Below are 26,277 nucleotides of genomic sequence, written 5' to 3'. Positions count from 1 at the left end.
AGCAAAATAGCGGCAGGCCCAATCTGACCCGAGTCTGAAATTCTGGCTCAGCCCAGGACTTAGGCTGTGTGGCTCTAGACAGCCCACTCTACCTCTCTGAGCCTCCGGGTCCTGACTTGCAGTAACTGGATCTACCCTTCATCGCTACAGTGGAGGACTCAACCAGATGAAGATTCAAAGACAGCCCGGTGTCTGGACATCAGCTAGGAACTCATACAGCAGCCAGCCTTCTATCAGCATCCTCAAGCATCCACCGGGGCTGGGAGGACAGATGATGAACTGGGTCTGAACCTCACACCTCCTTGCCATTGGTGGGAGCTAGAGGAATCAGGTGTCATGGGTTGGAATTAAAGCAGAGAACCATAATCCTAGAGATGGTTGGCCTTCCCACTGGCAGTGTCGGGTGGCAAGTGAAGCTGGGAGGAAATCAGATCTATGACATCACTGACCTGGGCTGCCAGGGGTGCCTGGGTTCGAAGCCCAGCCCCACTACTTACTGGCTGCATGTTTCAGCAAGTTACCTAACCTTCCTGTGCCTCAGTCTCCTCCTCTGAAAAAATAACTGTCATGCTCACAGATCACTACGAATATAGACCAGTGCCCAGCACAGTGAAAGCACATATTAACGTAGGTGGCGTGTGTCATTATGTTTGCCATCGTTATTGTTAACCCTCTAGGGAGAGAACCCTGAGCTAAACCTGCAGTTCCTCCTTTGTTCTCCACACCTGGCCTTCCTAAGCCGCCTCCTCCCGAGAGCACGCTGCAGGCTCCAGCCGTGTGCTTACCTGAAGGTGATGGCGTAGGAGTCGCTACCTTCCCGCTTCCGGATGAGGAAGGCGCCGTCCCGGGGAACCCTCATCAGCATGTCCTCCGCTTCTCCACGGCTCAGCCCGTCGTAGTACCACCTGCAGCAGAGGCCGGGAAACCGCCAAGTGAGAGGGTCCCCCGCAGGGGAGCAGGGGTGGGCAGCGGGCTCGAGGACGCCTGAAATATGGCCCCGGAAACCACTGGGGAAATGAGTGGGCCTCCCACCCAAAACCCGCTGCAAATAACATTGTTAGAAGACCACCGAGACACAGCTTGGGTGAAACGTCCATGTAGCGGGTCTGTTTGAAGCACAAGACAATAAGTCAACCAATCTTGACCCCTCCTCTGCCCAACTCTGAAGGGCCAGTAGCCGAGGATGGCACAGAAAATCAGAGGCAGAGAATACAGGGAATAGTGTTTCAAACAGGTTCTTTTGTTTAGTTGGTCGTTGGTTACTTTTAAAGATGTGAAATAGCAAATTTTAAAAGGCAATCCGTACGAATATAGATGAGACGTCAAAAATAAAGCTGCTGTGCGTTACGTGGCATTCTCAGAAATGTACACTTTAACAACCTCCTGCTTAAAAAATGTGGTTTTTGTTTGTTTCCAAAATTGGTTAAAACTTTGCAAGGCATAACTGATATTCACTTTATCAGTAAAAAAAAAAAAAATGAAGGGGAAATCTTTACCATTATTTTTTCCTTGTTTGCTTTCAGAACAAACAGGAATGATCTTTGACAAATAGAAAGACATCACCGGGCCAAAATTAAGCTCTTAAAACCGAGGCCCAGGAATTCAGGACTATGAAGATAAAGTGGAAGGAAGGGAGAAGAAAGGAAGGGAGAAGAAAGAAATGGGGCAAAAGTAAGGGGGAGCGGGCATTTGGAAATGGTGGCCACCGTGGGAACTTTAAGAGACCCCCGAGGAATTTGGGCCCCAGCACACCCACAAGACTGGCTTTTCTGATTGGTGGACACCATCTGCCGGGGTGTCTGCCCCCGCTAAACCCATGGATGTGCTGCCCGAGATCTCGGGCTCACGTACGGCTTTGATTCATGGGGGTTGGGGTTGGGCACGGGGTCGGTGAGTCGGAGCTCAAACTCGGCACAGCGCAGGTGCGTCTCGCGGTAGTGCTGGATGAGGGCGTAGATGCTGGTGAACATGAGGTTGTCAGTCAGGTAGTACTTCATGGTCCCGCCCTCCATGGTGGAGCGGATTCTGCAGTGCTGGACCCGGCCGGACCGCCTGTGGGCAGAGGGACAACAACATCAGTGTCCAGGCCAGCCAGCCGGCCTTCCTGCACCCTGGGCATCAGACAACACAGGTGGGGGCCAGACTGAAGCCAGGGGTGGGCACTAGATGTGGCCACACAGGCTTCCCTCTGCTCTTAGAATAGAGCCCAGGCTTCCAGAACATTCTTCCTCCCTCCTCCACTCCTGCCCCCTTTTACCTACATAACTCCTACTCTGGAGCAAGAGGACCTAGGTTCAAATCCTGACTCTGCCATATGACCTGTCCCCCCTGAGCCTCTGTATTACCATCTTAGTGGTCACACAGGGATAATAATAGGTCATTATTAAGCCTCACAGAGTTGTCCTGAGGATTAAACGAGATCCCACACAAAATGTGCCTGGAATGCTGCCTGGCACATGGTAAGAATGTGTTAGCTATCAGAATTTTGTGTTTGTTGTTATAGTTTTTACTAGAGGCCTGGTGCACGAAATTGTGCGTGGGTAGGGTCCCTAGGCCTGGCTGGCGATCAGGGCCGATCTGTGAGGCAACTGGCAGGGCAATAGGGGAGCCCCCCTCTGGCACCCACCTTGGCCAGCCTGGCGCCGCCCACTCACCAGCCTGCCCCCCTTCCGCCTGTCGCTTCCCTCTGTGGGGCGACCAGCTGACCTGGGGCCTGCAGGCTGGGGGCAGCTCCTGCGTTAAGCACCTGCCCCTGGTGGTCAGTGCACATCATAGCAACTGGTCGTTCTGCCAGTCACTCTGCTGTTCGATCAATTTGCATATTAGGCTTTTATTATATAAGATTCTTCAGGTCTCCATTTAAACACCACTTCTTTCAGGGAGTCTTCTGTGACCACCCCTCCGCCCCCCCCCCCCCCCAATATTACATTAGATCCCTCTCTAACAGACTTTTATAACATCTTGCATTTTTCTCATTGCACTTACCACAACTACAATTATGTATCATTTGCATGATTACTTTTTCTTAACATTTTATTGATTTTTTACAGAGAGGAAGGGGGAGAGAGAGAGAGAGAGAGAGTTAGAAACATCGATGAGAGAGAAACATCAATCAGCTGCCTCCTGCACACCCCCTACTGGGGATATGCTCGCAACCAAGGTACATGCCCTTGACCAGAATCGAACCTGGGACCCTTGAGTCCACAGGCCGATGCTCTATCCACTGAGCCAAACCGGTCAGGGCATCATGATTACTTTTTCATTGTAATGAAAAAGAGACCCTGTCTGTCTGATCACTGCTAAATCGCAGTGCCCACCACAGAGCAAGCACTTGATAAATATTTTTTCATGAGTGAGGCATAGATGAATGAATGCAAGAGTGAATGAATGAATTAAAGAATGAATGAGAAATCTCTTGACAGCTCCATAAGGCTGCTTTTAGAATCTCTATTTTAGAGAAAAGAGGAAGAATCCAGGAGATTGAGAGAAGTGCCCAGGGCCATATCACCTGATCCAGGGCTGAGATTAGGGGAAGGTGAATGAGGTCACATTGTCTTATGTTGATATTTTGCTCATCATGATTTTTTTAAAATACATTTTTATTGATTTCAGAGAGGAAGAGAGAAAGAGAGAGAGATAGAAACATCAATGATGAGAGAGAATCATTGATTGGCTGCCTCCTACACTTTCCACACTGGGGACCAAGCCCACAACCCGGGCAGGTACCCGAACCTGGAATTGAACCGAGACCTCCTGATTCATAGGTCGACGCTCAACCACTGAGCCATGCCAACTGGGCCATTATGGGGTTTTTTTTGCATTACTTTTTATTTTTTTAAATAGTGCACTGAAATACCACTAATCCCGATTACTAAATTTTTAGGCCTCACCCACCTCACCCAGTCCTGCCCCACACAGCTCACTAAATGAGGTCTGGGGTTCCGGTCCAGGCCTGCCCGAGTCTGGCCTGCACTCCCACTACCTGCCACCGAGCCTCCCCCCTGGCCAGCTGCGCGGAGAAGGCTGCACGCCCTGGGAAGAGGGCCATTACCAGAAGGACAGGGTGTAGTCGTTGGGGAATGTCTCGCTCTCCCGCACCAGGAAGGTCCCATCCTTGCCCCCCGTCTCAGAGCAGTATTCCTGCAACAGCTTCTCAGCACTTGTCCTCTTCTCCACCTTCTTGTGGAACCACTTCTCTCCAAAATGCAGCTCTGTGGGGGGCGTGTCCTGGGCCACAAAGAGAGGAGGGGTTTCTGAAAACCTGGACCAGGCCCCCAGCATCTCCAGACTGGCCCCCCTTCACATGCTGACTCGGGGACTGGAAACAGACAGAGGCCTCAGCTAGCCCTCACCCCGAGAGGTCTGGGAAGACAGTTTCCCTGCCCTCCCCTGCCTGCTAACCTACTCCAGACAGGCCCCATCTGTGGTAGCCTCCTGGAGTCCCGAGACAAGGGGTGAGAATTCCCCAATACAGCCCTCAGTCTATTGCAAAGGAAGTCTGAGAGCAAAAATACCTTGGGAGCCCAAGAAACAGTACCAAAGACAGCCAGCAGCCTGAGGGACTAGGGCAGGAACGTTGGGGACAAGGCCAGGGGGTGGGGCTGGACAAAATATCCACATGACTCCATCCTCTGGAGGGAGCACATGCCATTCAGGCCCTTCAAAGAGTAGGAAAGACCCTTGAACCTCATTGGTGAAGTCCCTGGGCCAGCCAGCCAATCAGAGAAGAGCCAGGGAGGCCTTGGTACCCAAAGAGGCAGCTCCTTAGGCTGAGGACATCCAGGCCTGATGGCCACAGGATTAGAGGAGCCGTCTAGGAGGTCTCCACCTACCTGGGGCAGTTCCTCTTCCACACTCTGCTCAATGTCGTCGCTGAAGGACAGCTTGGCATCGGCAACGGCGCAGTAGTGCCGAGTCCATTTCTAGAAAGTTAAAACCCGCATTAGCTCCTCCCCAACGTCTCTACCCTATCAATTCTGGGCCCAGAACCCTGCCTGGCATCATCATCCCAGCATTCCCTTGGGGGCTAGCCTTTCCCACATTCGTACACATTCATGGTGGTTTCACAATGTTTGATCTCCTTTGAGACATTTCTTTTAAAGCATTATTTATTTTGGGTTTCTTTTGGCATTTTCAGGACCTTTTCTGTTCAGTGTATGCAAGGGTAGATACGACTTAATATCAAATTTCTACTTCATATTTCATTTGAAGCCTTTGTGAATGGTGGCATTGGTTTTTTTTTTATGTCCTCCTGACTGTCTTTTCCTATTTCATTCACTTTTTAAGGACTTCTCTGCCAGCTTGTTTAGAGAACCTTTCTCCAACATTTAATTATGACTTAATTCTTTATTTAAATTTTAACCGTTTTTAATGTTTATTTCTAGGATATAAGAATAGTCGTGTAAAAATGGATTTGCATGTTAAAGGATATGAGAAGAGGTGTTAGCACTCAAAATGCCTTATTCTCATCAAAAAAGTAAGGTTACCAGCCTGACCAGCATGGCTCGGTGACTGAGGGTCGACCTATGAACCAGAAGGTTCGATTCCCGGTCAAGGGCAAATGCCCGTGTTGTGGGCTCAATCCTCAGTGCAGGGCGTGCAGGAGGCAGCCAATCAATGATTCTCTCTCCTCATTGATGTTGCTATCTCTTTCTCCCTCTCCCTTCCTTTCTGAAATCAATAAAAATATTTTTTTTTCAAAAAGGTTGCCAGTGGTAGTGTCTCAGATTGGAAGATACTAAGGAGTTAGGACCACTAAATGCCTGAACTAGTCTTTGGACCAGAAAACGGGCACTAGCAGACAAATGGGTGATGCTGAAGTCAGGCTCATGAATTCGTAGTGTTGTGCCAATGTTAACTTCCCGGTTATAAAATTATACTCTAATTATGTAGGGTGTTAGTATCTGGGGAATCTGGGTGAAGGTTATATTCGTTGTGTGTGTGTGTGGGTGGGTGTAATATACAGTAAATTATATTGAATACAAAGTTATTTCAAAATAAAATAAATAAAAGTTTCATTGTAATGATAAATTCATTGTGGTCAAAATGGGAGTCAGAAAGGAATATCCTCAGAGCCCTCCAGCAGGCCTCGGACACACTCAAGGCTTGAGAAGGGGTGCGAAAGGCTCACCAGGTCGATGGGATCCCACATGTACAGTTCCCCCTGCTGCTTGTGCTCATCTTTCTTGTCCTCCATGTTGACATCTACGTCGCCTCGGGGGCCCAGCTTCTTATGCTGAGGGGGAAAAATACAGAGAGCCCGTCTCCCTGGAGACCCAGGTATAGGATGTTTGAGCCAGCAAGCATCCATCTTCAATGCCACACCTCAGGGCCTTTGCACTGTCTGTCCTCTCTGCCTGGCTCCTCTCTCCCCACATTCAGCTCTGTGCTCGGTGCCCCCTCCTCAGAGGAGCTTTCCTCGACTTCTTGATCTGAAAACAGCCCACACTCCCCTTCCCACCCCTTCACACTCTAGCCCCTGGTAGTTATTTTTCATACCCTTAGTCCTATGTGTTTCTATGTACCTATCTGCTTGTCTTCTATCTCCTCTGCTGGAATATACGTCCCATGAGGACCATTAAAATGGGCCATATTAAAAATGGCTAGAAGTCCCCTGGGACTTTGTCTCGTTCCCTGGTGAATCTCCTGCTGGCTCGGCAGAGGGGAAGTGTGCGAGAAATACTGGGCGAGTCGACGATGCTGACGTTCTCCAGCGCACAGTGGGGAGGCAGGATCACAGCCAGTCAGGGGCGCAGGCTGTGCAGGGCGGCGGAAGGCACGCTGAGGAGTTAGAGGAAGAGGACCTGGTGCCAACAGCACTGCTGCTACCTTATCGGCTGTGTGACCCGGGGCGGGTGGCCACACTTCTCTGAGCCTCACATTCTCATGTGTGAGACGAACATGGGGACGACAATACGCCTGTGTGAACACTGACCACCCAGCTAGACAAGCACTTGAAAATCTCAGGTTGTGGTGACCTGGTGAAGAGAGTTCAGGATTGGGTTTGAAATCAAGGCCTGTCACCCTCCTAGCTGTGTGACCTTGGCCACATGACAATCTCTGGTCTCAATAACCTCCCCTGTGAACTGGGTATAATGACACTCTGCAGGATCCTCTAACCAAGGGACATGCACGATACCTGCCAACAGCAAAACATGACAGAAGCGTTCCGTTTCGAACAGCCTTGAATTATTTCTTTGGCAGGAACTGTGTGACCTCAGCTGAGTGAGTCATTTCACCTCTAGACCTCAGTGTCCACATCTGTAAGTGGGGCCTGAGGGCCTGGGTACGTCTCGCAGGGTTACGATGAGATAGAATAAGAAAATACGCCCATGCCTAGCCCAGTACCAGTGCGTGGCACACACTGTGTCACGAATGCTACTTCCACCCCCTTTCCCTGAACTGGGAAGGGTGAGCCATGAAGCACCACAGATGAGGCAATGGGTGCTCTAAAAGGAAATGGGTGCTTGAGAACAAGAGCTGAACATCACGGGACAGAGAGCTGTCCTGCTGGAAACAGAGGGAAGCGACAAATGAGCTGGGAACAGAGAAATGCAATGAGGTCCCTGAAGACTCACTGACCGCATGCCTGAGACGCTGTGGGCCCTCCCTGGCTTCGCTCCCTCCCCCTCGAGTCCCGCCTCCCCTCTGTGTCTCAATGAAAACCGCCCAGGATCTCAGCCAAATCCTCCAAATAGCCTGGTGCTTCAGACCTGAGGGCGCCACGCCCCCTCATACTGCTGGGTGCTACTTGTGGATGGGTAAGTCTCCCCACTAGACCATGACCTCCTGGCACACAGGGATTGTCCCCAGTGTATCTTGGTGACTCAGTGACAAAATCTACCTAGTGAGCACCTGTCCATCCTTCCATATCAGCCCGCTAGTTGCCAATGAACTCCATCTCGCTCCTTCCACTGACGGCTGCCCACCTCGAGACTGCATATCCCAGGCTCCCTCACAGGTGGCGTGCAAGATCATGTGACTACGTTCTCACGCACCAAACAGGACAGACTGGGACGTGTACAACTGACATCCACACGTTTACGGGAAATCGCTGGCCCCGGGCCCCTTCACATTCCCCTTCCTATGGGCTGGAGCTGGACCACCCACACCCGGATGGCGCCCTCCGACAGAGCCTTCGCCATGTGTGCCCCGGACGCCCACTGAAGTCTGACAAACACCGAGAACCCCAATCTCAGAATAATGATTATAATGCATGAGATTGTAAGAGAAACTAATTATACTGAAATGTAGTTCTTGGGATGATAAATAAAAAATACTTGCAATGGTCTAAAGATGTGCTATCTTTACTAATGGCTTGCATACAATCTAGAGGCAGACCTAATAACTACCATCATCCGAAGTGGTGACAAGCACAGCGTTATTCTGAGAGACCTGCAGTAACTGTACATGGAATAAGAAAAGAACCGTGATTTCTACGGGTGACAAAGCCCCATCTGGCTTGTTGCCAATGTTCATAATGGACCGAAATGCTAAGTTTTATTTGCAGGTTAATTAAAACAAAGAAGCAACATTTTCCCCCCAAAGTTCACATGTCAACCGTCCTGAATTCCATCTGTGGATTCTCTGGAGGTCTGTGGAACCCCAGCTGAAAACCCCTGCCCTGGGGAACTGTACAACAGGACTCTCAACCCCTGGATTACCTTGTGGGCCAGAGCTCAAAGCTTCCAGAACTCTCTCCCTCAGATGAGGAAGAAATAAACTCATACGCTTTAAGCCACTGTGTACCTGGTCTCTTTATCCTAGTAATTCAAATACCCAGATGCCACCCCTGCCCATGGCATCCCTGGCACTCGTGGGCACAGCAATCACTCATTTCTCCCCACAGTACTTGGCAGGCCCCCCATTAATGCACACGGCCTTTTTGGGGCAACTGTGCACCTCCAGTCCACCTCCCACACTGGACTGGGAGCTCCTGTGGGCAAGAACAGTGCCTGGGACCCTGGAACACCCCTGGCACCTTGCACATGACTCAGAGGGGCGTGGGGAAGGCTTGCCCGAAGAATGAATGACCGCGTTAATATTTACGTGCAGGTAGCACCCGCAAAGGCACAGGTGCAGCCCTAAGCACTTGCAGGCGTTCTTTCACATTATGCTCACAGCACACCAGCCATGTGGGTTCTATTAAGTACCCCCACCCCCTCCCAGACCAGCGAGAACACAGAGGCACCAAGAGGCTAAATGACCTTGTGAGGGTCACTCGTTAGTAAGGATAGCCATGTGAGCCAGGGCAGTGGGACCTGGAGCTGGGCCCTGAGCCTCTGGCTCTCCTGAATGAGTGACAGCAGCCCGAGGCCGCCTACCTTGATGATGATCTTCTCCCGCAGCTGGCTGGGCGAGGGCAGCTGGTCAGCGCTGGCCTCCGTGGGCTTCGTCAGCAGCAGGTCGCCAAACACCTCCTTGAACACTCTGGCCATGTAGCGCTGCTGCTCCACGCAACAGTGCTCCTCGATGGACAGGATCACGGGGAAGCTGCGGGCGGCAGGGGCCGGTGAGCTCAGCAAGGGGGGCAGGCACCCCGCCCGTGCCTGCCTGGCAGAGCTGCTGGGGACCCCAACCGTGCCTGCCCAGCAGAGGGCAGGTGGGCTCAGGCAGGGGGAGCAGAGGTCACTGAACAGCCACATGGGTTCCCAGCACCAGGTTCTGGAACCAGGGAGTGACTTGTGCTCTTGGCCTGTAGGGGGCGCCATCACTCAGCTGAGGAGTTGGTAGTGACTTTGCTCAGGATGGAGCCTAGGCTGGTGTGTTTGTATCTCTGTGCGTGTCTGTGTGTGGGCAGAGGGAGGGGTCTCTGTCTGCTCAACCTTTGCTTCCTTTCCCTTAAAAGTGAACAAACTGACCTTGAGGTGACAAAGGCGTGGTCTTTGATGGCCTGCACAACGTCATCGAACTTGATCTTGGTGGTCCGGGTCCAGCCGTGGTAGATGATGGGCTTCCCGTCGGGCCCGTCCCAGCAGTCCACTGAGGGGAGAAACGGGCAGCCTCACCACCTGCCCTTCACTCTCGACCTCATGAGGGCACTGGTGGCGGACATGCGCCCAGCCAGCCACGAACTCGGCCCCGACCTCCACGCCAGCTCAGTTACTAGAACCTGGGGGTCAAACCTAATAATCACACTCAGGGGCCACCAGCATCAGGACAGGGCTACCTGTGCACATGTGTTACCTCTGCGGTTAGAGGAAGATTTTGGTTGTTTAAGGAAAGGTCCTTTTGTAATGCAATACATTTGTCCAAAGAAACTATTTTACATGTTTCTCTTCAAAAAAGATATTTACATTGTGTTTTATTTTCTGATTTTACTTGTCTAAACCGTGGCTTGCTCTTTCTGCTAGTGGAAATAATATGCAGCAATGTGAACATTTATCCTTAAAGGTTCACAATAAAATATTCAAACAGAACTAGATTATGTAGAAGGTGAACATCCCTATCTCTTCATCCCCCAGAGAAAACAGGAACTGACAGTTTCAAACTTAATTTTTTCACATTTGCTCTTTCCGGGGGAGGGCGGGGGTGGGGTATAAACTAGGCAACACAGAAATAACTAGAAATAACTGCCGATACGAGTTTCCTAGTATGATGAATTTATTTAAAATAAAATTGGAGCCGAAACTGGTTTGGCTCAGTGGATAGAGCGTCGGCCTGCGGACTGGAAGGTCCCAGGTTCGATTCCGGTCAAGGGCATGTACCTCAGTTGCGGGCACATCCCCAGGAGGGGGTGTACAGGAGGCAGCTGGTCGATGTTTCTCTCTCATCGACGTTTCTAGCTCTCTATCCCTCTCCCTTCCTCCCTGTAAAAATCAATAAAATATATTTAAAAAAAAATAATAAAATAAAATTGGAGCCTAAATCAGTGGTTTGTGTCTTTTCTCAGCCTAATACACCTAAGAGCCTCTGGTGGTCAAGTCAGGCCAGGAGTAAGAGGTGAGGAGGAGAGAGGAAGCAGCTGGGTCCTGGGTGTGTGCAGGTGCTTGGAGTCACTTGTATTGGGGTGTCTGTGAGCAACCATGACAAGAACGGTCAGGATGCCACCCATGGCTGAGCCAGCTGAGGGGCAGGTGGGCTCAGCAAGAGGGAGCAGAAGTCACTGAACAGCCACATGGTTCCCCAGCACCAGCCTCCTTCAGGCTCTGCACCCAGAGAGCGACTTGGGCTCTTGGCCTGCAGGGGGCGCCAACCATGAGCTGAGGACTTGTTGGCAGTGACAACTGGCTTCACTTCTCAGTGGGTGTTAGCTCCACCAGGAAAAGGCTACTCACGCTCAATGCAGCGACACCCCATGCGCAGACAGCGGATATACGCCTCCGGGGACGACTCACTCCGCAGCTGGTCACCTGTGAGGTACCTGAAGGAGAGGAGGCGGGCCTGCACCTCAGGGTGTCCTTGGGGAACTTCTCAGCCCAAGCTCCCAAAGGCCTGAGTTCCTCCTGTCTAGAAAGACCCACCGTTAGGATCCGGGGCCAGACCCTTGCCATTGTGTGGCCACGCCTTAGACTCAGGCAACGATCACAAGATGTGAACAATAACCACCTTGGTGATCCAAGTGTGGGGTCAAGACCGTGTGTTCCTTTGAGAACTGGGTCAAAGGGTGTCAGGAGTGAGATTAACGGTGGCTGATAAATTAACAACCCTCCCGTGGCTACCCACTGGCCCTCAATCTACAGGGGGCAGAGATGGGCCAGCATTGTGATATCAGGGAGCCAGGCATGAAGAGGTAGGTGACCAACAACTATAGGTGGAATTCACTATGCTATGAACTATGTCCACCAGACATAAAAATACATATTTTCATGCACTTTCCTCCTCACCATGTTCCCCCTTTGAAGGGTTTGTGTCCCTTAAATGTCTTCTGGGTTTGGTAGAATTCACCATTCTAAGACACAACTCTTAAATCAATGGACATGGTGGGGAAGCAAGAACCATTAAATCAATCTGCCCCCGAGCCAGACTTCACCTCCCAGAGTGCCTGGAGATAAGCGTAAGGGCTTTCTTACAAACTCCTGCCTGGAAGGACACTTGGGAAACCCCAAATCTACAGCTCTTTGGGTGCCCAGGAGCCAAGGCCTTCACCCTCTCACCTTATAAGGCAGGCTAAATATTGAAACTTGAGTGCAACATCATTTCTCTCTTCCAGTCTATTTTCTTTCTTGCAATCAAGGCAATCTTCCAAAGATGTAAATTTGAGCATGTTGCTCTCTGGCTTAAAAGCCGGCAGTGGGAACCACTGCCCCCCACCCCCTGCTGTCACTCAAAGATTCCACTCCACCTGTAACAGACCCCTCTCGGTCCCTCCTGCCCCTGGACCTTTGCACACGCTACTCCTCAGTCTAAAACCATCTTCCTCTCCTCACCACCTGTTCTCCTCTCACCAACTTCTTTCCTTTGTTAAGATTCAAAGGAGGTCTTTTCCCCTCCAAGCACATGACAGCAGTGTTTCTCTGTCCTACCCTGCTCACTGCTATATCCCCAGTACCCAGCGAGCACAGGGTAGACAGTAAATAGCAGTTCAATGACTAATTCAGTTCCTTTGCTGTGGCTATGAGGTGCCCAAACTGTAAAATCCAGCTTTGCTGACTGGCTTCTTAGGGCCACTGAAAAAGGATGATCCTTGCAATGCCAACTGGGAAAGAGAGGAGCGCTCCCCCACCCCTTCCCGAAGCGTTTGTTTATTCCAGTCTGAGCAGCGTGTCCCTGCACTCCACCTGCACGCTTTGCCAAAGCAGCGCACTGGAACGTCCGCCGTCTCGCCCTTCATGGGCAACCCATCCCAGGCGGGTGGCAAAACTCACGTGTTATGTGATGAGGAGATCCAGTAATGAGACAAGGGGTTGTTCATGTCCTGCATGTCCACCACGTCATACTTCTCATCCCAAATGCTGTTCTCCCGTGAAAACAGGTACGTGAGGAACTAGGTACCACAAACACAAAGACCGGATCATCACGATGGAAGATAAGGAGGGTGGTATCTGGTTCTTTCTGGTCTGACCCGCACGGGGAAACGGTAGCTCTGACACATGAACTGCACAGAGAGTCTGCAGGCCACCTGACCCATGTTTGCACGCAGAGACTCAGAGAGCCACAGGCTGTACTGACGCATGTGCCACTGACCTACACAATGTTTTCCTTATTAATGTGTATCCTAAAATATTTGTTGCTACAAGAGTATATGCTTCCTATATATAGTAAGTTTTAAGGAATAATACCATAAACATTTGTGAACTCACCAACTTGATAAGCAAAACATTAACATTGTATCATAACATTTAAAAGGCAGGAAATGGCTGAAACCGGTTTGGCTCAGTGGATAGAGCATCAGCCTGCAGACTGAAAGGTCCCAGGTTCGATTCCGGTCAAGGGCATGTACCTTGGCTGTGGGCACATCCCCAGTAGGGGGGGTGCAGGAGGCAGCTGATCGATGTTTCTCTCTCATCGATGTTTCTAACTCTCTATCTCTTTCCCTTCCTCTCCGTAAAAAATCAATAAAATATATATATTTTAAAAGGCAGGAAATGTCATTTGCCAATGCTTGACCCTTTTTTAAAAAAAATCGGAAGACGGAGTGACACTGGGCAACACTCTGCTTCCTGGGAACAACCTTACAGATAACAGGAGCTCCCAGTTTCCCCTCAGTCTTACCTCCCCTGCTGCCTGCCTCACTCAGGGCCAAGTGCAACCATTTCAACAGCTCACAGGAACCCCCAAAACCTTTGGATTTGGGTATGTTTACAATGCACTCCCGGGCATTAGACGCCCTCTAGTGGCAAAAACAAGAAACGCACCCAGGAAAGGTGGTCAATAGATGAGTAAAAAGGAAAGACTGAAGAAAACCAGCCCCTGAGGAACAGTTGCTCAGGAGGAGCCCCCTCACCTCATCAACAAACAAGAAGGGCTCCGCAGTTTCCCTCATCGTGTCGTCGATAAACTTTGTCATCCTCTCACGGACTTTGTTCACGTCCTGAGCCCAAAGTTCCTTAGAATGACAAAGAAAACGTGAAATCACCAAAAGGAGTAATGTCAGACCATGGGGGTGACTCGCCTGGCTGACCCCAGCAAGTCGCGTACTCTGTCTGCTCCTCTGCATCCATTACCTGGAGTGATAATACCCTTGCACAGAGTTTCCGTGAGGGTGCATACTATAAAGTAACTTCATTGTTTTCCTCTCCAAACCCTAACCCCCCTCCCCCGCCTCAAACCCTAACCCCCCTCCCCCGCCTCAAACCCTAACCCCCCTCCCCCGCCTCAAACCCTAACCCCCCTCCCCCGACTCAAACCCTAACCCCCCCCTCCCCCTGCCAAGTATTCATCAGGCGCAGGGAGGAAACAGGACCCACACACTCAGTTTTGACTAATGCTTTCCGGGTGACGAGTATCCTAAAGCCTCTATCAATAAGAATAATGAAAGCAAATGTGCTGTGTATGTGGCTGGGTGAGAAGGGTCGGACCAGGATGTCTGAAAGACAGAGGAGCTTAAGGACAGACACAAATGAGGTGGCGGAGAAATGGCCCCCTGGCATGTGGGTGCACAGCAACAATGAGCCTTGCTGTTGATTCTTGCAAATCTACTTGGATAAGGGACACCAAACAGCTGGGAGCCTGGGGAGCAGCCAGTTCATTTGAATGCAGAAGTGTTAAAATCTTTGAATACTAAAACATGAGACTCAAATTGTAGGATACTTTATGCAAAGGCCATGCCAGGCCTCGATGTCTCCCAACCTCCCCACCCACAAGGCCAGAAGCTTCCTCCTTCCTTCTGCAAAGCTTCCTCATCTCATCAACCCCAGGAGATACTTATTATTCTCCTCATTCGATAAACGGGGAAACTGACATGTCGAGTCATTAAAGAACTTGACCCAACGTTGAGCTTGAGACCAACTCAGGCACATCAGTTTTGGGGTCTTCCTCTTCACCCCCTTTCTATAGTGTGACCCACCCCTCCCACAGCTGGACTGGGGCATAGTTCACCAGTCCCTTCATGGAAATTTAGATTAGTTCCAAGTTTTCATTTCTATTGAAAATGTTGCTGTTGTTGCTTCAGGATAAGTTCCTAGGAGGGCAATTCTTTAATCCAAGTATATTAACCTTTTTTCAAAGTTTTCAATTTAATTGCTTATTGCCAAAGCACTTTCTAGAAAACTTGTACTAATTTACACACCAAGTGCTACAGTGACTATTCCACATACGAGCACCCATCACACCAAACCAATGTCCTCAATGACTGGCTCTGCTTCATGCCGTCACTCCACAGAGCACCGGCACATGGGACATGAAGGGTCAGCCAGGCTGATGGCTCCGGGTCCCCATCTGTCATCATGCCTGGCGTTCCTATCACACAGATGCTCAGGGGCTGTCTTGCATTGTGCAGAGCTCCAGTCTATATCCCTGATCTCCAAGGACAGCGCGGCGAAGGGGCTGGGGGTGGCGGGGGTGGGGGCGGGAGGGGATGAGGATGGGGAGAGCTTGTCATTCTCCCCTGTAATGAAATGAAGCAGCACTGGGTGGTGAATTCTGGGTGTAAGGCCACTTGTCCCCAGGAGGTTAGCCATGTAACTGCTGACAAGGAGAAAATTCTGAGCTGTCCTAAATTAAATGACAGCCGACGGGAGGGTGGAAGGAAGGGACAAGACAGGTTAATCCGGTAAATGCAGGGCAAAACCAACAAAAGACTGTGTGCCATCCTGCGTGCATGTTGAAACCCTGAATCAACTTCCAGGTGGCCATTCCCACAAATATCTAAAGAGGACAGCCAGGTGCCACCGACCGCCAGCGCCTCCGCCTCTCATTTACAAGAGAACTTTCTGACGGTTTCCCTCCACCAATCCAGTGGGCACACACTTTCTTTCAGACTCTGCCCTCGCCTGAACCAGCCCGCTTCACCTTCTCCCACCCCCTTTACCTACAGCCAGTGTGCCTTCTTTCTAAGCAACGTACCCCTTTCTTCCCCGCACTGCTTTCCTCGACGAGCCCCTCAGCGCCAGGACAGCGAGCACATCTTCCCCACCAGCCCTGCTGCCGGCTGCACAGGCTGCGTGACCCGGGCCCTGGCCCTTTTCTGGCCGGCGTTTGGCTCAATAAACCCTTTCTTTCAGAAAAGCCTTTGGTCACGAATATATGTGTTTAACACGTCACTAGCTCCCCACAAAAGTGAGTAATTCGCCTGGCGAGTGTGACTCAGTGGCTGGGAGTCGACCTATGAACCAGGAGGTCATGGTTCAATTCCCTGTCAGGGCACATGCCCAGGTTGCGGGCTCAATTCCCAGCAGGGGGCATGCAAGAGGCAGCCCATCAATGATTCTCTCGTCATCGATGTTTCTTTTCTCTCTCTCTCTCCTTCTCCCTTCCTTTCTGAAATCAATAAAAATATAGTTAAGCCCTAGCTGGTTTGACTCACTGGTTAAAGCCTGCAGACTGAAAGGGTCACAGGTTTGATTCCGGTCAAGGGCATATACCTAGGTTTCGGGCAAGATCCCGGGCCCCAGTCAGAACATGTGCAGGAGGCAACTAATTGCTGGATCTATCTCACATCAATGTTTCTCTCTGACTCTACCCCTCCTTCCACTCTCTAAAAAGTAATGGCAAGCATGGTGAGGACTAACAACAACAACAAATATATATACACACACACACACACACACACACACACACACACACACACACACATATATAAATATATATATAAATATATATATAAATATATATATATGCACGATATGCTAATTAGACCCGATGTCCTTCCAGACAACATTCCGGACGAAGCCGAGGCTGGGAGGGAAGCCTGGGTCCCAGGTGCCAGAGGAAAGCCGGTGCCGGCAGCCGGGGGAAGGAAGGCCTACACTTGCACGTATTTCATGCATCGGGCCTCTGATATGTGTATGTGTATGTGTGTGTGTTTAAGTGAGTAATTCAGTGCAAGGAAGAGCATGGTGGAAAAGAAAAAAACCATACACCTCTCTCTCTGCTTCACTGCACTAGCAGCTCAGTCCTGAGGGTGTCATTGTGCCAAAGAGAACTCATTTATCCCCCTTCATTTTACTTTCCCTTGGCGGCAGCTCAGGCTGAGAAATTAGCCCTCTCTTGGTCATTCACACTCAACCCCCACATGGGCAAAGCATGACACCTTAGTGTCCTCAGTCACCATTCATCCCGTTACAGTAGCTACAGCCATTGTCTGGGCCCTCCGTGTGGCTGCGCCAAAGTGTGTGTCTGTTCATTGTTTTCTCTACAATCAAAGAAATCCGTACACGGGCTGTTATTGGATGACAGAGAAATTAGTGTTGAGTGGGCAAGGTATAATGGCAGTGTTATGATTATGCTTTTTAAAAAAAGAAGTCCATTTCATGAGAGAGGCAAGCTGACTATTTACAAGTGAAATGATATATTGTCTTTAATAATACATTGTGGTTTACTTTAGAATTTTCCAGGCCAAGAAACAAAGAAGGGGGAAGGGAAGGGAAGGGAGACAGGGGTGTGAGATGGAGGACAGATATAATAAAATGGCACATGTTCCTAAACGATGAATCGGAGTGCTGGGCACATGGTGGCTCTATGGCCAGCCTGGCTATTTTTGTGCATGTTTAAAACATTTTGCAATACAAAGATTTTTTTAAAATATAAATGAACTGAATATTATGAACCTAAAACTACTCCAAAAAAGTAGTCTATCAAAAAAACAAAAAATTAAATCAAGAGAGAATATGTAAATGAGACTCCAGTGATATAAATAAAACACTGATATGTGATTATGCATGTAGATGCATATACACAGAGATCAATACAATCTTCTCTGACCCCCACAATTCAGAGAGGCGGGGCTCTCATCCTATTAAAAAACTGGGGTACAGAAAGGTCAAACTGCTGCCCAAGGTCACACAGCTAGTGGGAGGAGCTCAGCTTTCTCTTGGCCTACCTCAGTTTCTCAGCTGCGCCCCATTAGCCCTTGGGGTCGGGTAAGTCCTTGCTGTGGGAGGGCTGGCCTGTGCATGTGAGGCTGTTGAGCAGCATCTCTGGTCTCTACCTACCACATGCCATTCGCACCCCCAGTTGAGGCACCCAAAGCTGTCTCCAGGTATCCCCCTGGGGGGCAGAACCGCCCAGTGGAAAAGCACTGCCCCCCACAAAACTCCTGGCCTCTGCCACCAGCGTGGAGCCTGGACGTTAACACTCCAGGAGGACAACTGTGCTCACATATGCCCAGGGGACCGCGCAGGCTCGCCGCCTTAGTCACAGCCTCCATCAGCCAGAGGAGGCTTCCTGAGGAAGGGACGCCTAAGCTGAGCCACGAGCAGGAGCAGGAGCCAGCCAGGTGAGGCACAGCTGCCTGTAGGCCGTCAGCCTGCCTGCCTACGGAGAAAAATCCTCACTCGTGTTCGTCCTCAATTTGCACCTTGAAAAGGAGCTAATTATGGGGCTGTCCTCATTCCAGAGGCCAGGACAGCCAAGTGGCACCGGGCAGGGAGACGACAGCTGTTCATGACTACCGGTGGCCAGAGGACGGCAGGCGGTGAGACGGTGAGAAACCATCCAGGAAGCTCCTCCCAGCCCCCCTCCCGCCCTTCTGTTCTCTCACCTGCTGTTCATGTAAGAGAAACCGCTGGAAGTCGTGCAGGTGAACCGCGGAGGCATCCGGCCGGTCGGTACTGCTGCCCTCGGGGAAAGAGAGGGTGTTTAGAGAGGGACACACGTCAACAGTCAAGAGGCCACTCCCGCCAGCAGGCTGCCTGCCACCCAAACACCCTGGCAAGACCCTCCTCTGTGCCAGGGGCAGGCTTGTCAACGGGGAGGCAAAGGGGACCTAGATGACATTCCTGACCTCCAACAATTCAGAGAGAACGCGGACACCTTGGGGGGGTGGGCCCTGGAACCTGCATTTAGCTGCTCCTAGGTGAAGGAGGGAGGAGGGAAGGAGAGCACGGACATGGGTGTGCCCACAAACGCGTGGGCAGACTGGGTGTGAACAGATTTTAAGGGGAGCTGGGGCTACATCGAAGCGTCTCCTTAGAAGCCACAAAGCAGAGTGTGCTGAGCCAGGGGCTCGGAGGCAGGATTGGGGACCGGATGAAACCCCCTAGACTCTGGAGGGGTGGGGAGAACCAGCGGGAACATGCAGGACCTGGCCATGGAGCACGCAGAGGTCCGCTGTTGGGAGAATTTTCCATTTGGGATGAGGGAACCCTTCACCCCGAATAAAGGGGACTCCACCTCGGCCAGCAGCTTGATGACCAATGGCCTTGGGGAGAGGATGCTCATGGCTATCAAAACGCTGGGCCCTCCCGACTGGCACAGGCAACCTGGTTCCTACAGAAGTGCATTCTGCACAACAGCTGCCTGGCGAGATTCATCCTCGTCCCCGAGCACTTGCCAGCGGGGTGGGGGTGGGGACTTTTCAAAATATAGGAGAAAAAGCATGCTTTAGGTTTCTCCCTTTACTAAGCACTCGGGGTCCAAAAGTCTATTGTCTTTCATTACAAGTGCATTTCTACTCTTCTTTGCGAACAAGCCTCCGAGTTTGCTTCATAACTTTTCATTAATTCACTCTACATAAACATCAGGTTTGGTTTTTTTATGCCATCTGAAGTCTTGGGGCTTCTGGTTTAGAAAGTGACAGAGGGAATCAACAGTGCCAGGGTGTCCACATCAGTGAGGGTGGCCCCAAAAAGCAGGTCCAAATCACGTTCTAGGTGCTGTTCACTCCGTGGAAAACCTTTCTCCCCGAGCACACGGGCTTGGGGAACACAGAACACTTTATAAATCCCCTACTTAGGAAACTGGTAGCACAGTAAAGGTTCCGACAAGTCCTGCAGCACTCACTTTTTCATAATATCATTACTACCATGTACAGGTCCTTGCCACCCCCCATGTGAAGCACTTTACATGCCTTCCACTCCTTAATTCAGTTCAACCTGCTTACCCAGGGATTTCCCAAACTCGTTTGGCACTAACAATGTTTTAATTTGTATTAAGAAAAAAAAAAAAAAAAACACCTCTCCACCAGTCATGTTCTATGAAGCACACCCCAAGAAAGCAGGTCCTAAAGCATGCAGGCTTCTCTACAGAACCTTTGGGCCACCCCCCACCACCCCCGCCAACACTCCACAAACTCTGTTGCTACTGTTCCTGTGTATCCATGCCACAGGGTGGGCATGGCCAATCCCCGGATAGGCGGACCCCCGCCCCCAGTGCCCACCCACAGAGGCGACCCTCCCAGAGCCGCTAGCTGGACTGGGAGGACCCCCAAGGGCGCCAATAACGGGCTCAGCCACCCTGAACAACCATAGCCCAGAAGAGGTGCCTCACCCCAGGATGAACACGGAGGAATCTTTTTTGAATTCGTCCAGAATCTGAAATGGAAAACACACACAAAACAAGGACAGTCGACACGTCAAGCCACTTAATGCAAACGGACAGATCTGGGGGGTTAAAAAATTAACACCATCATTTGTGTGACTTGTTAATGCAAATGAATAGACTTTTTTTTTTCCCTGTGAAATTATTATGGTAATCTGAGTGACTTATAAATAGTCAAATACAACCAGGACGTATGAAGCAAAAGGCAGAAGTCCTGACCTCTGGCATAATCGTATTCCTGAGAATCCATCACTCTTAATGATTTTGTAGGCTTCCTCCTAGAATTTATGTTATGGATATTAGTCTAATTATATCTAATCTTAATATATTACATCATGTTTCCCAACTTTCTGCTGCTGTTTCAAGCTTTAAATATGATTCTACAACCTCAAAGAGTCCAGCCTCATTACTTTGAAAACCCACATTGTATTCCATAACATAGGTATCATCAGTTTTCTGCTATTATATCCAGTCTTATAAAGAAGGTCCTCGTACATATCTTTGCCACGTGCACCAGTATTTCTGTTGGGTAGACTCCTAGCCAGGAAAACACTTGGACGTGGGGTGTGCACATGAACCTCAGTAGATTCCATCAACTGGCACTCCAAACAATTGTCCCAACCGACACCCCGACCAGTGAACACACAAACTTTCCTATACCCTCTCATTGCTACATTTCAAGTTCTTAAAATTTCAGAGTATTCTATTAAAATATTTAAGGGAAGATTTATACAAAAATCCTATGAGAAGAAGAAAGTGGGTAAGGGCAGGGATGAAATAAGATGGCCATGAATTGATTGATCATTGCTGAAGCTGGCTGGTGGCTATATGGGGGTTTGTGATATTACTATCCCTGCTTGTATCTGTTTGACATTTCCCTTAATTCAAAGTTTAAAAACTTAAAATCAGTGGCTGGCACTGAAGAACTCAAACCCTAGTTCAGCTTACTAGCTGTATGACCTCCAGCAAGTAACCTCTCCGACCCTCAGTTTGTTCATCTGTAAAATGGGATCACAGTCTCTCTCTCACAGGGTTGTGAGAAGAATGAAATGTATGTAAAGCACTTAGCACAGCACCCAGCCTTAGAGTTCACACTTAGAAAATGTTAGCTATGATCTGTGTTCATAATCCTGTTATTATAGCCAGGTTAGAGGTATAGCCCCTCACCAGGGGGACACACGTAGAATTACAAGTCTTATCTTCCTGCTGCTGTCAAACTTTTGGAAGCTCTGGAGCAGGTGGGTAGATACAAAGAAGAACTGACAACCTCACGTTGGAACTGTCTCCCCAAGGAGCCCAAGAAATCCAGCTGAGCCCCTAAGAGCACAACTAATACTTTTCTCTGCCCTGCTCCCAGGAGAGCTCAGGAAGGAAATTATATGCTAGCAGAGGAGGGGCAGTCACCTACCACAAATGCACTGCAGTTTCCCAAGTCAGCCAGCAACTACCTAGGGAGCTTGGGGCGTCGTTATTCAAACTCCAAGTCACTGTATTAATATATGCAGCGGCCAAACTGGACAGGAATACCATCCAATGGTGGAGACCAGAGGTTGCCAACCCAAAAAGTCTTCAGGGCCAGGTAGGCAACAGAGATTAGCAGAAAGCTGGCTGCGGGTGAGGACAGGGGCAGCCAGGGAATGCATGCCTCCTTTCTCCTCAGAGGTCAGCACTGGAACGCAGGACCCTTAGGCAGCCAGATCTCACTGTTTTTCAAGAGGAGCTAAAAACCTGGAGCTTAATATGAAATCTCCCAAGTTTTACATGTAGGCACTTCATTTCAAAACCATTAGGCCAAGTACAACTGAACACATGCATGCTGAATGTGGCGCTGTGGCCGCCAAAGGCAACCTCTGGTACAGGCAAAGCTGGGCAATCTAGGGAACCCTCAGAGGATCTGGGGACTCCCAATTTCTTACTCTCCGTTCTCCCTCTCAAACACACACACACTAATGAGCCTGAGAAAGAACCATACCGGGAGGTGCAGGTTGAAATACCCCTCGTGTGGAATTTTATCCCAATGGAGACTATCCGGGGGTTAACCTGTGCTGGCAGCCGAAGCAGCTGTTGTGAAAACCTTATTCTCAAGCTTTGCCTGCCATCTGTCCCATGAGACAGCATCCTGAAATTTCCAGGCAACTGATTATAAAAATTGTTCTTTGCAATCACTTATTTGAATGAAGCAAGCTTTTTTTTTCCTCAGTCCTGGTCAACTGCCTGAGACAAGCAGCTGTCATTATTCTGGGTTTCGTAGGTACACTGCCATCAAAACACCTTCATGGCTCTCAAGCACTGACTACAAATAAAGGTGATGGATGTTAACCTAAAAAGTGTTTGGATCAGCTTTTATGCAATAGATTTCTTTTTATTAAGGTTCCGTATTAAAAAGGGGAGGGGAAGTATATAGTTTTAAAAGTCTTATAACCAGTAACCTGACTTAATACCTTCATTTTATAGAGGATGCTTGAGTGAGGAGGAAAAAGATGGCTTTCCCCCAAATCACTTGGTCAATTAGAGGTCAAGTTGGGACTGGAATCTGGGACTTTCAACTCCCAGTACCTACAATCTTTCTACTCTTTTTGGCAAAACAAGAACCAATCCTTATATATGTGTGTGTGGGGGGGGGGGGGGGTAAACACAATGCACTGGAAGTTTTTCTCTATAAAATAATGTATTTCTGCCCAATCTAGACACACAGGAAATGCTTCTCCCATCTCTCTACCTTGGAGACATCCAAAATCTCATGGTCATTGGTCACCTATCAAGGGGCCTCACCCTGTGGCTGGCCTGCCAGCCTGCATGTAAAAGGCAATTAAAACTGTCTTCTAGCCCTAGCTGGTTTTGCTCAGTGGATAGAGAATCGGCCTGTGGACTGAAGGGTCCCGGGTTCAATTCCAGTCAAGGGCACATGCCTGAGTTGCGGGCTCCATCCCCAGTGGAGGGAAGGTGGGAGGCAGCCAATCAATGATTCTCTCTCATCATAGATGTTTCTATCTCTCTCTCCCTCTCCCTTCCTTTCTGAAATGAATAAAAATATTTTTTTAAAAAAACTGTCTTCTAGTGACTTTCACACTCATCACTTAAAAATGATTGCACACTCAACACCCAAGCCCTCATTTAGTCCTCCTCAGAGCCCTGTGGTGCAGGGATCGTTACACGGATGAGAAGACTGGGAGTGGTCAGTGGCTGGCCCACGATCACACAGCTGATTGGAGAAACCAGATAATCCACTGGCTCCAACTCCCCGCTACTCTCTGCTCCCTCTCAGCTCTGCTTTGAACCCACCGTTGCCACCTGCAAAGCCCTTTGCCAACAGTAACAACAGCGGCTCCTGTTTGTGGCATGCATGCCACCCACCAAGCACTGTGTTCCGTGCATTGTACCGAATGCCCACTTTTTAAGCTTTATACTTTTGGGGACTTTTTTTTATTGCAAAAGTAACACACCAACTTGGAACAAGTCAAAGAAAACTGAGGTGTACAAAGAAAAAATACAATTCTCTCTCCTACACATCTTTCCAAGCTCCTCCAGAATACACACTTAATCAACATTAAATGTGAGGTGTGTCTTCTTCCATTCTTTCTCCTCGTTCATAAAAACACACAGAGATGATATATAGGAGGGTTACTGTATTCTGTTTTGTTTTTACCAAAAATCGGACCCAACTCCTCACATGAATCTGCTGCTGGCTTTCCTCACAAAATTTCATGAACATCCAGAAACACGGCGGACTCGGAAGGCTTCACCAGCTGCATGATGGTGCGCAGTACGGCCGGGCCATGATTTACCAGCTGGTCCTCTACTGAGAGGCACCCAGGTGGTGCCAGGTATTTTGCCCGAGTGAGTAATGCTACGGTAAACAATCTGGTGACACATTCTTAGATCCCGGTGCTTTCATTTCTCTAAGACAGAGTCCCCAAAATGCCACTGTCAGACCAAAATATATTTAAAATTTAAAACAGCATACTATCTTAACCTTTCATTTTAATTTTAAAACAGCATTTTTTTCTTAAAAATATACTCATAAAAATGAATAAAAGTATAAAAGGAAGGCATCCACACATAGTCCCTCAACCCAGAGACGGTTACTATTAATAATTTGATAAATTTCCTCCTAAATGAGATAATACAGTTAGAGTTGGTGAACTTTTTTACTTTAGTAGATTCAGAGTAAATTCCAATCAGAGGTACAGCCACTCATATTCCCACTCATATTGGAGGTATGTGAACCAATTCCCCACACTTTCCCCTAAGAACTATATCACCTTTAAAAACATTTGCCAGCCTAGCAGGTGAACATGGTATACCACCGTCATCCCCACTTTCCATTTCTGTGACTAGGAAGGAGACGTCTCTGGTTTTCCTAGGAACGTGCTGGACTTTGAAACACAGGGAAACAAAAACATCATTCGATCATCTGCTCAAGAATCACCTTACCGATTTTTGCTGCTCAAACATAAGTTTTTTATAGAGGAGATGGAACTGTTCAAAGCTGAATTCATCTTTGTGTGCGCCTATTTCCTGTAAATATAAAAAAAAAAAATGACCGCACAAGTGTTGGTGTTGACCATGAGAATGCCTCCTCCCTGATTACAGCAATAGGACGCCTTTCTACAACGCTGGCTAAGATCAACCCACATTCCTCTGAACCTGAACTGTCCACAACCTTCCTGTTTACCCGTCGGAAGAGCATACCCACCAGGGACCCCACCAGGTAAAATCCTTTCGGTGATCCCAAAAAGGGAAGAGTCTCGACCAGAATTCCACGAGCCACAACGAGAACTTCTCCTTTTGGGGGCATCAAAGACATGTTTAAATCTAGACATATTTATAGGGTAGATTCGTACAGGCATTTTTTCAAAGCGTAAGAAAACTAACCAAGCTTTTAGATTATATGGATCTCAACTCCAGTCAAGGCTTATCCCCTGATTTGCTTAATGGCTTTGGGAAATTTACGTGACCCTTTCAGACCCTCAGTTTCTTCATCTGTAAAATGGGAGAACCAACATCACCCTCCTCAGACTTCCCTGAAACCGAACTAGATAACACCAAGTGAAGGCTTGATAGAGAACAAAATTCCAATTAAGTAGTAATCAATGGTAAATGCTTCTCCCATCTCTTTTCTCTTCTTTCAATCCTCACCCTTCTCTCTTTTCATCTTTTTTAATTAGTTAGATTATTTGGGGGGAAATCAAAAGGTGGCTTGCTAAACCATAAAGTGGGTTAACTATTCCAGGAGGTCACTGGTACAAAAATGAATGCGCTTCTTTGGCTGAGGAATCCTGTGACTGGGGCTGCCGTGGCCATGGCCATGTGAGTCCTCCCACAGAGGATCCTGGGGTGGAGTGTGGCTGGGCTCCTTGACAAGAGTTGGTATCTCCCTGGGGCCAGAAAGGGTGCCGCTACATCATCTCCATCGTTACATCCTTCGGAAAAACCCCACCTCACCTCCTCTACCCCATCACTCCTGGAGTGGCTTTACCTGCCCCAAATCTACCAACAGCTTAGTCACACAAGAACATAGAGAAATTAAATGACGAGTGGAAGGAGGAATGGGTGGATGGCAGGGTGGGTGGGAGGAAAGGTTCATAGGGGAAAGGTGGGTGGGAAGACTGACAGGTAGGAAGTGAAGGGGAAGGACAGAGAAGAACCAACTCTGACAACTACACTATCAAGACTTGCATACAAAAGTCTACACCCCTGGCCACCTACCTGAGGAATCTTTCAAAATATTTTCCAAAACAAACACATTTGTTCACATCGCTAGAAGGGAAATGGGCTGCAGGATGGGGAGGGAAAGGGAGAGTTGGGCTGGTGAATGTGTTCAAGTCAAGCATCTGTGTAAGCACAGTCTTCAGAGATGACGTCCTCTGCTAGAACTGAGAACATGGTCCCAAGATCTTCCCATGATTCCTTTGTCTG

At 49.2% G+C, this 26,277-nt stretch overlaps 1 protein-coding gene across 1 annotated transcript in view; it reads right to left on the bottom strand.

Moving 5' to 3' along the window:
- Positions 1-26,277, bottom strand: part of PLCG2 (phospholipase C gamma 2) — a 137,176-nt gene that overhangs the window by 46,238 nt on the left and 64,661 nt on the right. Inside the window, exons 7-19 of the mRNA XM_079799730.1 lie at positions 24,793-24,876; positions 20,308-20,351; positions 18,581-18,653; positions 13,886-13,987; positions 12,807-12,925; positions 11,277-11,362; positions 9,861-9,981; positions 9,324-9,492; positions 6,131-6,235; positions 4,833-4,922; positions 4,052-4,227; positions 1,852-2,052; positions 786-905 (exon numbers count right to left, since the gene is read on the bottom strand). Of these exons, the coding sequence (XP_079655856.1) occupies positions 786-905; positions 1,852-2,052; positions 4,052-4,227; positions 4,833-4,922; positions 6,131-6,235; positions 9,324-9,492; positions 9,861-9,981; positions 11,277-11,362; positions 12,807-12,925; positions 13,886-13,987; positions 18,581-18,653; positions 20,308-20,351; positions 24,793-24,876 (1,490 nt within the window). The remainder of the gene's footprint in view (positions 1-785; positions 906-1,851; positions 2,053-4,051; positions 4,228-4,832; positions 4,923-6,130; positions 6,236-9,323; positions 9,493-9,860; positions 9,982-11,276; positions 11,363-12,806; positions 12,926-13,885; positions 13,988-18,580; positions 18,654-20,307; positions 20,352-24,792; positions 24,877-26,277) is intronic.

The sequence above is a fragment of the Cnephaeus nilssonii genome, assembly GCF_951640355.1.
Source record: "Cnephaeus nilssonii genome assembly, chromosome: 20".
NCBI classification, from domain to species: domain Eukaryota; kingdom Metazoa; phylum Chordata; class Mammalia; order Chiroptera; family Vespertilionidae; genus Cnephaeus; species Cnephaeus nilssonii.
The sequence above is the reverse complement of the archived record's forward strand: the minus strand, read 5'-3'. Positions and strand labels throughout refer to the sequence as shown.